General features: G+C 47.6%; 1 protein-coding gene across 1 annotated transcript in view; it reads left to right on the top strand.

The window, feature by feature from the left end:
* Positions 1–15,744, top strand: part of FHOD3 (formin homology 2 domain containing 3) — a 450,577-nt gene that overhangs the window by 395,709 nt on the left and 39,124 nt on the right. Inside the window, 1 exon segment of the mRNA XM_044382961.3 lies at positions 8,392–8,550. Coding sequence (XP_044238896.1) covers positions 8,392–8,550 — 159 coding nt within the window.

The following is a 15,744-nucleotide window of genomic DNA, read 5'->3' as shown; positions in this document are numbered from 1 at the left end:
GCAGTGTCTGATGGCCCGGAGTTACCCGGGGCCTGCCCTCGCTCACACCACCCTCCAACCCACTGATCTAGTTGGCTGGTCTCCCTCAGCCCCCACCTCCCATGTGGGCTCATCTGGGGGTACGCCCTCTGGGCTTCCCCTGGTTGCTCAGCACCCTTACATTGCTGGCCCTTGACTCGGGTGGGAGGAAGAAAAGGGAGTAATGGTTTGGCAATGAAATTACTTCTGACTTCATTTTTACAAAGGAAATAGCAAGATTTAGAGCTTCACTGAGAAAACCCAAAAGGGCGGCCCACCTGCCTCCTTCCTTCTTTTGGCCCTGTTCTGGTTGGTGACAAGAGTCTGGTCAGCGCCCTCTCAGTAGCCCGAAGTTCCATTCTTGCTTGAAGTAGGTGATGATCTCATAAAATACTTTATTGCCTGGCTAAAGGACACGTGTTTGCCTAGTTTTTATAAGGTGAGAGCATAAGAGAAAAGTAATAGTATATTGAAAAATTTACCACATGGATTCAAGTATGTTCTTCAGTGGGACCCAGAAACCCGTACCTTTGTTCTTTGGCGGGGGGGGGGGGGGGATAAGTAATGTGAGCAGGAACTAATTCACAAATGTTACGAAAGATGAAAATGCACATGAAGATAAAAATATATCACATTGGAGAGTTGAATCCTTAAGTGTACATTCGCAGTGCAGATATAACCAATTTTACTTCTGTTTCTAATCCTCGATTGTGATTTTCATAAAACACAGCTGTAAACAGCCACTTCCGAATTCTGGCTCATGAGAGGTTTTTCATTAAACACAATAACGAGCAACACAAATAAAATAAAATAGACTTCACGAGCCAGCACAGAGCAAAGGGAATCGGTTTTGGGTTTTGTCAGACAGCTTACACCAAACCAGAGTTCCGGAACATGCTTATGACCATCCAGGTCACCCCCAAAATGAAGATTCACATTCCAGATCCAAGGCTGGGTGACCACTTAGTGGAAATAAGAACAGAAAAGTATGCTTTTGTATTTCCTTTCCACATAGTTTTAGGAATAGTTTTTCTCTCTCAGCAGGAAATATATATAGCTTTTTAGTAAGATGACTTTAATTATGTTTTGTGGAGAAAGGCAGAAATCCGGTGCTAAATTTCATCACGTTGTGTTTCTACTGCTGGTCTAAGATGTGGTGAATCACATAGGAGATTGTAGGAGTGACCCCAGAGAAAGGTGTCAGGGCAGAAAGCCCCTGGACGTAAGGGGAAGTACCTCTGCGGACCTGCCATGATCCTGAGGAGCCCCCAGGAAGTGGTCTTCACCCTGTGTGCCTAATCAAGAGAGGCAAAGTCCCTCCTGCTCCCAAAAGGCAGTTTTTAGGTCCTAAGTTACAGATAGACCCAGACAGGTGAAGCGTGGAAGAGGAAACAGAAAGAAGGAAGAGACTTGGTGTCCCCTTTGGGGACTCAATCCTGTCATACTCCCTTGGGCTCATTAAGTTTATCATGGGAAGGGAGCTCCAAAATGGGTTTGGAGAAATTTTTTTCAACTTTATTTACCCTGACATTTCAAAGGGTATCAGAAATGATTAGGAGTGACTTGTTAAGAAAATTCAGAGAATGATGATTTATTTGGTCTGGGGTGAGCCCCAGCCTGGGTTATTTTTAAAAGCTTCCCAGGGACTGAATCAAAGTTGACACCACTGATTTAAAGTGAAAACTGAGGCAACAATGAGGAAGGTATTGATCCCCCCACCCCACCACTCTCCATGTTGACTCCCCCCTCCCGCCCCAATCTGTTTTATTCTTCCAAGAAGAGAGTCAAGTTTTTCTACCTTGTATTCAAGTTCAGGACATACAGAAATGATATTTTATTTAACATCACCCTCAGAAAACTGAATTCTGTCTGGAAGTTCAAAACCCAACTTTGGGACTTCAGTGGGTTGACCATACATCTAGTGTTTCCAGGTTGGCCCCTGTGTATGCCTGTCATCCCAGCATGATTATTAAAGCACTTCCTTGCTCCCTCAGGGGTCTCCTCGTTAGGGTACTGTACACACACGATGACCATTGGAAACACAGCTGTTTTGCAGCTAGCCTCAGCTGTAGAAGACTGCTGCAGAACGGGGAAATTAATACTTTTTTTCCCCTAAACGTCATGATAAGGCAAGCCTATTCTGGCAAGTTCCTCAGAAACTCTCTTCCTAACTATGGGATTTTCAGCCTTTATTTAGACATAGTTGGGTGATGTTGTTGCCTTAATGCTCCCCCATGTGTATCAGTCTCCCTTGTTACAGGATTTAGGAAAATTCCACAGCTGTCACATCTTTATGACATCTGTATCATGGCCTCATTGTCATTGTCACTTTCTCAACAGGCAGTTTTGAAAATATCTTCTGGCGTCACTCTTTTGGCAGTTAGCAGGGAGTGAGGAGGAATGATTTATCATCGTAAAGCCCGTGCTTTGCTGAGCCAGACCCAGGGTCTGTGACAGCGATGCTAAGAAGCGTTTTGAGAGGTCGTGCATTTCATGGGAGTGTTCTCGGCTTAGGGGTGTTCATCTAATCACATCCTGAGCACAGATTCTACGTTCAGTCACAGCACCATCTGGGTGACAAGTTCTATACACTGAATATCCACTCTTTAAAGGTTGCGTCCTTTATTTCTAGTAAAATCAGTCTTTAGAGATTCAGAGGACTGATTCTTCATAGCAGCATCAGGAGACTGGAAACCAAGCCCTGTTTACCTGCCCAGATGTCATGCCTCCCCACGTGGGTCCCCTCTACCCCCATGCTTATTTCATATTTGCCCTCATGAGGAATTTTCTGCCTTCCATGGAGCGCTAGTCTGACCTTGGTCTTCCTTACCATGGTCTGCTGCAGGCAGAAGCCCGAGGACTGTGTGGAGAGGTGGAGCCAGGTTTTCTGTTTTATTTCCAAGAACCACACCCACAGTGCGGTTGTGTGGTGTTAGCTGTGGCAGAATGTGTGGCCGTGTCTTCAGGAGTCAGCATCCAAAGCTGCTTTACCCCTGAGTGTGGAAAGACTTTCTCTGTAGCTGCCAGTTCAGCTCCCTGCATTGGGCTGTGAGCTTGGCATTTGTTGGGTACGTCATTCGCGTTGTAACATTGATAAAAACTCCCCACATTGTCTATAGCTGTTGGGACTTTATCCTACATCATTCATAAAAATGGTAGGACCAGTCCTTGTTACATCTTAGAATGAACAGGAGGACCCTGTTACTGTTTTCCTATTTTAAGAAATGTTCTCTTATCCCTGCCTTTTGTTTCCTATTTTTAAATTGCATTCCTCTTGAAAGAATGCCTTTCTACTCAACAGTCCTGTCTCAAAAGCCTTTAGACTTACAAAAAGTCTGAATCAGTGACTCTAATTGCATGAGAGATGATTTAACATCTATGACCCATGGCCCTGTTCTAGACCAAGGAGGTCAGAATCTCAGAGGATAGAATCCACACGTCAGTGATGTTTAGAAGTACCACTGAAGATTCTTTGTGTACCCACAGTTGTAAAGCACTGGTCTAAAATGCTTTTCTGGCTTCCCTTCAGAAAGTGTTAGTAGATTGATCAGTCCTGCTTCCTCCTCAGATACATGATGTTGAATTTTTCCCAGCTAGTGGTAGTGACTTAATGTTTACCCTTTCTGCCGTCAGTCATGGAGGCAGCCATGTCTTCTGGAAAAGGAAAATCTCCTGTTCTTTCTCTAGAATATCCCTTTGCATTAGTCCTGGAGACCAGTCTATTAGCTTCAGAAGGGAATTCGGCATGTGGAAATCACCATGATATTCTTTGTTAAAAACAGAAACCAAGATGTTCTCTACATTCTTTTTTGCAAGATCTTTAGTATCCCTGAAGATGCGCTCATTTTCTGGGATTCTATGTGCCTGAAGGTCTGTGCAGACTCTAATGAACACCCGTGAGCTATTTTCAGTCATTCACAAAGCCCCATGCAATTTGTCCGTGTCCCCGGCAAGCAGCTCTGTGGGCTACATTGAGTATGGAGTCTCTATGCTTTCCTCTGGAACTATCATCTTCAGGGTGGGGCCACTGATCTGATCTGACATTCGTATTTATGTAGGTGCCTTTTATCAGTAAATGTGGTAGATGCATTAGGCATGAAAAATATATATTGGTAGACCACGTATTTTTAAAATGTCAATAGAGTAAAAACAATAAAAAGAAATCGCTGTTGGTAAACAGGTAAGAGCTCATTTTTAGAAAGTACTATGTTCCAGGCATTGTCATAAGTACTTTGCATGTATTAATACCAGTAATACTATTCTGATAGTTCTAGCAAATACTTCTGTAGTTCCTACCATGAACCAGGCATTGTTCTTGCTGCTTTACATCCATTGTCATATTATTCTCACAGCAAACCTTGTGAGATATGTGCCAGAGAGGAAACTGAAGCACAGAGAGGTCCAGTGACTTGCCAAAGTCACACAGCCATGAATGGTCAGATCCCAGCTGAAGTTACCTTTCAGGGCTCCTAAGTCTGTCCATGTGATCCTTGGATTCCATTTTGTTTCTAGTATTCTTTGACAAAAAGTCAATCAGCCAAAGCTCTATCCTCCACCTCAGAGAGTCTCAAGAACTCTCAGGGAGGAAAGGATTGTTGGAAGGAGGCTCCTGGGGGCCCGGGCTCTGGGCACAGCATGCTAGGCTAGGACTTGGCAGAAAGTGAAAACAGGAGCAGCGGACTCTGGGGTGAGATAGTTGCCCCAACCAAAGAATAATATCAAGGGAGGGTGGGGAAACCATATGTCTCTGAACATGCCACTTTTCCAAATATGTCCCGAAGTGTTCAGGGGAAAAGAGGAACTTCCTTAAGGGGTACGGGGTACCCTGGGAAGAAACCAGGCTCTATTTGCTTCCAGAAAGCCTGGTTAACCCAAACTTTTGAGCGGAACCAGGCAGTAATGCTTAGTATCTAAGAGAGCACCACCTTTGAAGCCCCAACTATCAGGGATCCTCTAGCATGCCAACCGTTGCCTTTCCAGAAATGTGTCTCTGGGGAAATGCTTCAGCCTTGGATGCCATGTAGGGCTTTTGTTTGTTTTTGTTTCTGATTCAGCCAAGAAGATTGCGGGGGGGTGGGGGGGAGTTGTAAATGGCCAAACTGGTAAGAGAAGAGGTTACCCTCCACGGAAAGAGTGCTGTCAAGGCCAACAGAGACCTCTCAGAAGGGTCGGGAAGGAGGCCCCTAAGGCAGTTCAACAGCCTTTTTCCAAGCTATGCAAGAAGACTGAAGGTCTAGCTTCCAGGAAGGCAGAAGTGAGCCCTTCCAGGAAGAGACTCCAAACGGGCAGCACCCACGCCCCAGGGGTTAGAGGACTTCTGAGAAGTATAGAAGAGGTAGTTGGTTTAAGTGATTATTGCTGGCTGCTAAGGCTTGGGGGAGGGCTGTGACCGTTCCCTGCAGCCCCAGATTCACCTAGTTGTCCGCTTCCTGGGTTGGGGCTGCTCTCTGGAACCAATCCGCTCTAAGATGCAGGGCCCTGCAAGCAGAGACTCTGTCACGGGACCATGTGAAGGACATCACGAAGGTCACACTTACTGATCTGGGGCTTTGACCACAGAGAGAAAATTGAGATGCTTCAGACTCGATGACTGCTGATCCTGAGACACGGACATGTGCTCCCGGGCACAGAGACCTTGGGCCCACCCTTGAAGGTGCTGTTCTAGGTTACTGTGGGAGGGAGGGAGAGAACGGACATCCCCACATGACCCCTCCCTTGTCTCGGGCAGCACAGACCCCAGGGCACTTGCGTGTTCAGCATCTAGTGGAGTCTGTTTTAATTATGAAGAACAGCATTTAGAACACCTCTTGGATAAAATCCAGAGATTGAAAAATTCAATTTCAGATATTACTCTAATTTTTTTTTTTTATGTTAGTCACCATACAGCACATTAGTTTTTGATGCAGTAACACCCAGTGCCCCGTGCACTACGTGCCCTCCTCAGATACTGCTTTAATTCTTATTTTTTCCTTCGCCGAGTGGGTCGAAGTGCTCTGAAAACATGCGGAGTCATCTTTGGGGACAGCTCTCCCTGTCGTTTCGGGATGCTCAGTGGCTTGCTGCTCCCTGACTCGCAGGGGAGTGTGTGGGCGTGTCCACTGGTGTCAACTGAGTTCTGTTGGGAACGGGGACAAGGACAGGTCAGGCTCAGAGCCGGTCACATAGGTGTCTGCACGTTGTAGGCTGTCCTGAATGCTGACTGAGGGGAAAGGACTGAAATCTGAGTGGTGCTTCTCTCTCAAGCTCTTTGCCAGGGGCTCTGTCTCGCCAGAGGGGGGCATCTTTTCCTCATTTGAACACAGGCTGGGTTGGGCTCAGTCTGCTCAGCCATCTTTCCAGGCTCTTGGAGTGAGAGGGGCTCTATAGATGAGAGGCTAAGGGTAATGATTCCCAGGGAACCCCTGCCTTCCAGGAGATGCCTGCTGTCCTGGAGCCTGGCTGGGGGTGCTTGCCTCCCGCCGTCCCTGCTACCCTCCTCATGTGGCACCATTCCACATGCTGATGGGATGTCTACCGTAGGGTCTCCAGGCCTCACGTGCTGGCACCCCTTTTCACTGCCTCTTCTCATTGTTTTGCCAAACCTTTTCTCGTTCCTTCTTCACTTTCCACACACAAAATAATATCTTAGGTTTGAAAGCTGAATTTCAGGGGCTACTAGTGAGCTTACTTGATTAAATACATAGAAGATCGGTTTGCCCTGCAGAGTGGTGAACCTTCGGCACCACATGTCCCTGGGCATTCAAAACTGCTCACACCCACAGGAATTGTTCCTCCTGGCCACCAGGCCCCAGAACAGCTGGGATGCTTTCAGTTCTTTTCTTCATGAGGAAATTTTAATTTATTCCCAAATGCATATTTAAGGATTTAAAATAGAATTTTAGCAATTGCGTTTGGAAGGGCTTGGGAGGACTTAAGGAACCACAGTCCATTTCTCCTTGCCAGCTTCCAGCCTCCAGTGTTGCAGCAAGCCAGCCTCTCCAGAAAGCTCCGCCACTCGCAGGCCCGGCCAGTCGGGAGGGCCTGTGCACAGGAGACCGGCCGTCCAAGCATCAGCCACTCGGCTGGGGCCTGGAGCAGCCAGCCCCTGAGCTCCCCTGCATGTGGCCCCCCAGCCTCCAGCCTCATCCTTGGCAGTTCCCAGCGAGCTAGACAAAGCCTCTTCTCTCCTTGTCTTAACTGCCCAGTTCCGGGCTCCATCCTAGACAATGTTTAGGGCCCAGCTCAAGTGTCAGCCCTTCCAGACCCTGACCCCCTCCAGCCCCAGGTATGGTGGTTACCCCGCTGCTGAGCTCTTTCCCATGGGGAGCACACCCACCATCGTGTTGAACAGGTCTTTTCTTTCAGGAGGCTCGTTGTGCCACATTCATCAGTGTTGTCCTGGGCTCGTTCCATATGTGAACACAGTCATCCTCCCAGCTCTGGTTTGTCTCAAGGGAAATCTGAGCACAAACAGGGTGCTTGTGAGCCGGGTCTCATCCACTGGCCCCGTTGCCACCCACCCTTAACTTCTGGAGAGCTGAGGGGGGCGCGGAGGGCCTTGTCATCGCGGCCCTGGCCCCTGTTGGCTTACCACCTCACAGACTTGTTAGGCTCTGGTCACGTGCTAGCTGAGGGCCTGCCCCCCAAGGAGCACCCAGGGCAGCAGGGAGGCCATACACACAAGGCTCCGTGAGGACACCTGTCCCTCTCTTTGGCCCCTTTGCCCATTCGCCCCTCATTCTTCTTGAGCGGGTTCCTTTTGGTTTCCCTTCCTCAGAAGGCCCCTCTTCACCTCCCAGTGGGCAGCCGCCTGGTGTCTAAGGGTGGCAGGTCCTCTGTTGGCAGGGGCACAGGCTGTGGAAATGGTGTGAGGAGCCTGGAGACTTGCAGCCGGGGATGCAGAGGGGCTGACTGACCAACGAGGTCGGATTGTCCTCGTCACTCTTGTTTTCTCAGCATGAACACTGATGGTCTCCATCTCCGGGCTCATACCATTTGCGCTAGGGCCAACCAAGGCACATTCCAACACCTTGCAGCCTGTAGGAAGGGAGCTCTGAGAGGTTTTAGTTTTGTTTCCACTGCTTCTATGGAAAAAAACAGGGTTTTTTTTCTTCCTGCCAAATATTACATTTTTCCCAATTGAAGGAAAATCAATTTTATTTTGTAATGTGTCTGACTCGTGAAGTTCCATTGCTGACCCATGCTTGGCGGCTTCTCAGAGCTAATCCTTGATCTCTTTCCTCTGTGCAGAGCGGTAGCCAGCCCTTCCCTGAGCTGAATCGGGGCCATTTGTTTTCATCTCTAAATAAGTAGTGAGTTTGCTTTTAGTAATGAAACACAGAAAAGACCAAAGATGATGCATTAATCTTGGATTCTCCTTTTTTTATCACCAAGAAAACTGCTGCCGATGGGAAAAGGCAGGAGGTCATCGTCCTGGACCCCAAGAGGAGCAATGCCATTAATATTGGTCTGACAGTGCTGCCACCTCCGAGAACGATTAAGATAGCCATTTTGAATTTTGATGAATATGCCTTAAACAAAGAAGGAATTGAGGTAAGAGAAGCTCTATCAAGCATTATTTGTGTTCTGTTAACGTGTCCCATATGTAAAGCGTTACTGTGTCCAATATGACTTTCTCCACAGGGTGGCTTGCCGTTTTGCTGTTTCAGCCAGACTCTGAATAACGTTAAGAATTCTCACATTTTTTTAGTAAAGCTCTGGGTCATGCGGGGAAGCCCCACTTGGCCTGAAGTTCAATGAGCCTCACTCTCTGGTTCATTTACTGCCTGCCTTCTGACCACGCTCACCTACCTCAGCATGGAAGAAGACGAGGATAACCTCCTGAGGGGGGCTGGTGGGGTCTGTTTCACGTCGTTTCCCACCGCACGTGCTAAATGAACAGTTTCATGAGTAGGGCTTTTAGCGCATGCTCACCTCCCTAACAATGACTTTCCTTCTTTCTCGGCGCTCAGTGGGATGCGTAGAGCTAGCTCGGGGGTGATAAGCTGGAGAACCCACGCCCCCTGCGCCTTTGGCAGTTGTTGGTCTGAACGGCAGCAGTGGAGAGAGGTGGGTCGCTGGCTGGGACTGTATGGCCTGCCGGGCTCAGCACTCGTCTACCAGGCTCTGTTCTGTGTCCACCATGGGATGCTTCCACTCTGCGGCAAGTTAAAGCCTCTCTTCTAATAACAAAGAAAGAGTGTGTGGAGCAAGTGGCCCAGCACGTAGATTCCTCCAGATGAGCAATATAGCCTGGGGCTTGCTGGGTCACCATGGGGATGTGAAGACACTGCTTTGTGGCAAGGAGCCCGGGATCCCTTTAAAGGCTTCCCATAGTTGGGGTTCATTCATGCGCAGTCTTATCTGAGGGACTGGAGAGTGGGCAGGACAGTGAAGACTGGCTGCAGAGGGAGAATGAGCTCCTGACGGGGCGGAAGGGCCCAGGACCACGGTGCAAGGCTCGCCCATGACCCCAAGTGTGGGAAGGAGCAGTTGGGGTCCATGGGGCCAAGTGGGTCTGAACCCAGAAGGGCGGGCATGCCTCTGTGCTTTGGAAAGAAGAGGCCCCCGCAGGAAAAACTGGGCTCCTAGAGGCTTATACTGGGTTAGTAGTGTCCCTTCAAAATCCACGTCCACCCACAAGCTCAGATTGTGACCTTATTTGGAAATAGGGTCTTGGCAGAGGCAATCAAGATAATGTCATATTCAATTAGGGTTGGCCCTACTCCAGGGACTAATGTCCTTATAAGAAGAGGGAAGTTTGGACAGAGACACAGAGGGGAATGCCATCCTGTGAAGACCGAGAACACAGGGACAGAAACAGAGCAGACTGACACGTGATGACCGAGGCAGAGATTGGAGTGATGCGTTTAGAAGCCAAGGGACACCAGGGATCGCCTGCAACTACCAGAAGCTAGGAAGAGGTGAGGAACGTTCCTCCCTAGAGCCTTCGTAGAGAACACCACACTGCTGACACCTTGCTGTCAGACTTGTAGTCCCTCAGACTGAGAGAATTCTGTTGTTTTGACCACCCGGTTTTGGTGGTTAAACCCTAGGGAACCAATGCAAAGCCCGAGCAGCTCCACTCTGAGAAACACACACACGCCCGGTTCCAGGAGCCAGTATGAGGTGGAGCCTGCATCTGCTGTCTGCGTGGGGAGGAAACTGAGCCCCAGCCCTGGAGTCAGGCCAGGCAACAGACCAGGTGAATATATCTAGGTGGGCAGCCAAGGAATGAGAGCGAGTGGCAGGCCGAGGCAGGGTTCTAAAGGAGAGAGCCGGTGACAGCAGGCAAATACAGAGAGGAACATTGAGGCAGTTGCCGGACAGTGAGAAGGCAGCAGGCCAGGCCTCGGTGTGAGGCAGTCCCTCTCTGGGGCCCCCAGAGAAGCGAGGGAAGAGAAGAGCATTGGCTGGCCACTAGGCAGGTGGGAGCTGCCAACCTGGATGAACCCAGCGCAACGTGTCTTTCATCTGGGGCGAACTACGTGGTAGGCCCTAGCACACATTCCAGCCGTCGTATTGACTTCACGGTGTCCTTTGGAGATCGCAAAAGCTTCAGATCCATCCAAAGAGAGGCTTCAAATGCAGCCGGAGCCAGCCTGATGGAAGGGAAAAATGACATCTTCCCCTGTTAAAAATATTTCCCCTTCTTGTCATGAGAACTTGAAAGTCCGTCAGGAAAGATTGATTCCTTTGGGGTTTGCCTTTGTTCTTTCCTGAAATGTAGCTCTCCGTGAGTAGGGAAAGTTTCAGGTACAATAAGTTACTTCGATTTCAGAATAACGCAAATTACTTTTATTTTTTTCCTGACTGGTTTCCAGTGAGGACCTTTTTGATCCAGGAAGGAGCAGAGCACTACTCCAGAGGAGTAGTGCGGCTGAGGGCATGGGAGCAACGCGGCAGTAAACGTGCCTTCCGTAGCTTCCTTCCTGTGGGCAGATGCTCGTGATACAGCTGTTATGTTGAGGATGAGGAGAGAGTCCCAGTGTCAGTCAGGGCCCGGGCTCGTGACAAAAGGAACAAGAGGGAGAAGACTCCTGAAGCAAGCAGTCCGCCTCACAGCGCCACCTGCAGTGTGCCCCCCGGGGCAGTAGCTGAGGTGCGGACTGGTGACAGCGGGGGGGACACAGCCACAGAAACACCGCTGAACCCTTCCTGAGCGTTCGCTGTGTCGTGAGTGTGCAGTGAGTGCACCCCCAGTCACAACAGCACAGGGAGTGGCGCATTTTTAACAGTGTGTGTCTGAACAGTTTCTCAACCGCGTCACTACTGACATCCTGGATTGGACATTTCTTTGTTTGGGAGCTGTCCTCTACGTTGTAGGATGGTTAGCAGTGTCCCTGGCCTCCACCAAAGTGGCCAGTGGTACCACCCCAGCGGTGACCACCAAATATGTTTCCAGCTTCGTCAGATGCACCCTGGGGGCAAAATCCCCCTGAGGATACCTGACCTGAGGCCACCCCTGTGAATCCAGGGACCGTGTATATTTTTCTTTCTGTCTCTCTCTTTTTTTAAGATTTTATTTATTTATTTGAAAGAACGCAAGCAACGGCAGAGGGAGAAGCAGACTCCCCGCTGAGTAGGGAGTCCGACCCGGACCCTGAGATCATGACCTGAGCCGAAGGCAGGTGCTTAACCAACTGAGACACCCAGGCGCCCCAGGGACCATGTTTGCTTTTCAGTTCTGGTCAGTCGTGCTGAGAAGAGTCCAGTGGAAACCGGACACACTCATCTGTCACCTGCTGTCTCTGGCCGTTGATCTCCTGGCCCTGAGGGGGCATCGCTGTTCTAGATCCCTGTCCTGAGCCACTACCCGGAACTTACTCTCTGGGCTTGCTGTTCAAGAGCTAAGGCAGGACGGAGAAGAGATGGAAGTGGTGTACTTACAGATCTTTACTAATAAGATTTCCAGCTACCGCCTGAAGGGCCTTCTGTCAAACGAATTGTCTGCTTCTTGGCCGCAGGCCCTGTAGCATGGTGCCACGGCTCGATAGGGCCATTCGAAACCTCTGTGTACCAAATGTGATTAGGACGTATTAAATTACGTCCTGCGGCTTTGCTTAGCAACCCAGCGATGTGTGTCCGGCTTTGTCACGAAGGCCTGAGAGAGTGGTTAAGTAACTGCATTAAGGAATTCATCTTTCATAAGAGTGTTGAACTTGAGAGCACATTTCGGGGCCATCTCTAAGTAGTATTCATGACATTTTCCCAAATAAAACAGGTCATCGGCTTATCATAAATGAAGTATGAAGGGTTTTCCTTCTTTCTCTTGCTTTTCTGACTTTTATCGTCTGTATCTGCAGAGTAGCACACGTGGATGGTCCCATATGACACTTACCTTGGCTCACTGTGGCTGCCAGGCCTGCCAGGGTCCTAGAAACAGAGTCCCTTTGGCCGCATATACAGAACGAGAGCACGTTTTCAGGCTGTTCGTGCTGTGCAACTGCCATCGGAGTGGGCGCTGGACACACGGGTGAGCCTGGGCCCAGGAGCCACAGTCACTCAGCCGGGCGCCTTAGCCACACAGGGGGTCTTGCCTTTCTGGCTGAATAGCCACAAATTGTGGCAATGGTGCTGGGAAAGTAGGAGCAGCCCCCTCGGTGGCTCTCCAGCTCCGCCGTGGTTGACCCAACCTACCTTCGGGCAAACCACTTCACCTGCAAATCTGATGCAGCAGTTTCTGCCCCACAGGCCTCACCGAGGAGTCCTAAAAATGAAAGAAAATACGCTCAAGGTACCTTGAGAAGCAAAGGGAAGAAATCCCTGCGTAAGAATAAGTGCATGAGCAGAGAGCCGTTGACTCATGAGATTACACAAGTTGTACACCAACCAGCCCCAGCTCTGAGTGCTCCAGCTTTCTGCTCTTGTCACCAAAATCCCTGTGCTAGGTTCTCTCCAGCTTCTGTTCCAGAATAATAACTCGTGATGGTCTTATCTGCAGGTGAATGAGATGGCCAAACCCAAAAGCATTTGGGTTCATAAAAAATGAGACCTCTCCATTTTTCTCTGGACTACGGTTTTCAGATAACCAAGCAAGCAGACTTAAAGCAGAGCTGGCAGGACACCGTCCGGGAGAAAGCAAAAAAAGAAAACAAACAGTGAGATTAGTTTGTAGTGGTTTTGTTTGATGTCTTTTTCCCTGTGAAACCAAATGATGACGGTAAGATCATCAGTAAATTCGCAGACATGGCGGAGGGGCAAATTAAAGGTACCTCTTCCCGCTCACCCCTTATCTTCTGCTCCTGGAAAGAGAGGGCCATCGGCTCATTGAAGAGGGCTTCAGCCCGCCGTTCCCCCACCTGGCGGCTATTTTGACTGCCAGGGATGTGTAAAAAAATAAAGTGAAATAAACTGGCAGATGGCAACCTCATAAATCTTCAGTGGTGAACAAATGGTTTAAATTAGAGAAGTAAAAAACAAAAGTAAGAGTGTTTGATTACTTTCCCAAAAGAAAGAAGCAGCTAAAATCATTGCAGGAAAATGCCTTCTGAGGAAGGGGGGGTGGAGTGTTGACAATTTTCTGTTTTGGAATTCTCGTACACGCTTCAAACAATTTAAGCAGTAAGAAAATTAAAATACAAATTCAGTTTTTGCTTTGAAGGCTAGTTCAGTTCAGATCCTGGATGTTTTTAAAGGAGTGACATCTCAGATTGCTTTGGTTATTTTTTTAATACCATCTGTGTGGACAGGTGGGAGCACCGAGCATGGCTACTGGATGTGTGCCCTGATGCCTACAACCACCCCCACTGTCTCAGCATGAGGGCCACGATGAAGGGAATGTTGGAAGAGGACGTAGCTAGGCTCCCCTTGTGCAGCGTCACTATGACTAAAGCACAGAACAGTTTGGCATCACTGGCTTCTAAGAAACTACAAAGATGACCAGCCCTGAGAACTCTCCCATCAGACCCAGGATGCCAGCCACCCCACCCGGACAGATCCTGAATCATAGTCATGTGAATGATGTGTTTGTGGATTATGCTGTCTTGTCCTGTTTTTTATCTTATTTTGAATTTTTTGCATTCATATAAAGGAAAATTGACGTGTTTTGGTGCCCAGTTCTAGGACTTTTAAAAATCTATAAATCCACGTAGTGACCACTATAGTCAGGATTCAGAACCATCCTGTGTCCCAGAAAAAGTCTCATGCTAGCTCTTTCTAGTCACGCCCTTCACCCACCTGTAGCCTCTGGTGACCACTGATCTCTTCCCATGACTATGGTTTTGTCTTTTCGAGAAAGTCACGTAAATGGAAGCATGCAGTGTGTAACCTTTTGAGACTGGCTTCCTTCACTTGGCGTGATCGATGCTTTTGCGATTCATCCAAGTTGTGGTATGTGTCTATAGTTGGTCCCTTTTCATTGCCGAGCACCACTGCATTACTGGGATGTGCCACGGTTGCTCTGTTCGTCTGTCGAAGGATTGTGTAACCTGGTCTCGTTTTTGGCAACTGTGAATAAAGCTACAGATACTCACTTATAAGTTTTTATGTGAACCTAAGTTTTCATTGTTCAAGAGTCAATACCTACAAATGGAATGGCTGGGTCATATGGTAAATCTGTGTTTAATAACTTTGAGGAACTATAATTTGTCTTTTTGTTCTCTTCACGTGTCTTTCACAGAGGAAAAGGTTTTTAATTTGGATGAAGTTCAGTTTCTCAACCTATTCTTTTTGCTATCGTGTCTGAGAGTTTGTTGCCCTAACGTGGGCCACAAACATTTCCTTCTGTGTTTCCTTTTGAAAGTTTTGTACTTTCAAGTTTGTACTTTGTACTTTTAGATCTGTGATCCCTTTTGAGTTAATTTATGTGTAACGTTTAAGGTTTGAGGTTCAATTTTTTTTTTTTTTTGGCATATGGATTCCAGTTCTAATGCCACTTGTTGAAAATACTGTCATTTCTCTATTGAATTGCCTTTGCACCTTGGTCAAAATCACTGGGCTGTATTTGTGTCCTCTATTTTCGGACTCCCTGTACTGTCCCACTGATCCGTGTGTCTGTCCCACGGCCTGGGCCACACTGTCTTCTTCCTATAGCTGTACAGTAGATCTCCCCCGTTTTCAAAATTGTTTTGGTTCATCTGTTTTGCCGTATAACTTTTTTAGAACGAGCTTGTCTATATCCACAAAAAATTCATGGTGTTATTGCTGTTGGAATTGAGTTAGATTTATAGATCAGTTTGGGGAAAATTAACATCTTGACTATATTGAGTCTTTCAGTCTAGGAACATGGTATATCCCCATTTATTTAGATTGTGTTCGATTGCTTTCACTAACATTTTTACTTTCTAGCATATAGGTCCTGCACGTGATTTGTTAGATTTATACCTAAATATTTCACTCTAAATAGTACTTTTTTAAAATTTCAGTTTGTAACTGTTTGCTGTCAATATAGAAATAAAATGGTTCTTTAATATGTTAACTTTAAATCATACGATATTGTTAAACTCACAGTATTATAAGTTTTTTGTAGATTCACATAGTTATGCTGTCTGTGTTAGGAATAGTTTTGCTTTTTCCTCTTTGATCTCTATGTCTTTTTTTAATTTTATAAGCCCCATCTTGTTCCCAGTCTTAGAGGGAAAGTGTTCAGTCTGTTCCCGTTAAGCATGATATGAGGTTTTTCATAAATGTCATTTATCAGATGGAGGAGATTCATTCTATTGCTGGGTTGCTGAGAGTTTTTTGTTATGGATGGATATTGAATTTTACAAAAAATGTTTCTGCATCAATTGACATTATTTTTTTTAA

The sequence above is a fragment of the Ursus arctos genome, unplaced genomic scaffold, assembly GCF_023065955.2.
Source record: "Ursus arctos isolate Adak ecotype North America unplaced genomic scaffold, UrsArc2.0 scaffold_17, whole genome shotgun sequence".
NCBI classification, from domain to species: Eukaryota; Metazoa; Chordata; class Mammalia; order Carnivora; family Ursidae; genus Ursus; species Ursus arctos.
Note: the sequence above shows the minus strand (reverse complement) of the source record. Positions and strands in the feature narration are given on the sequence as shown.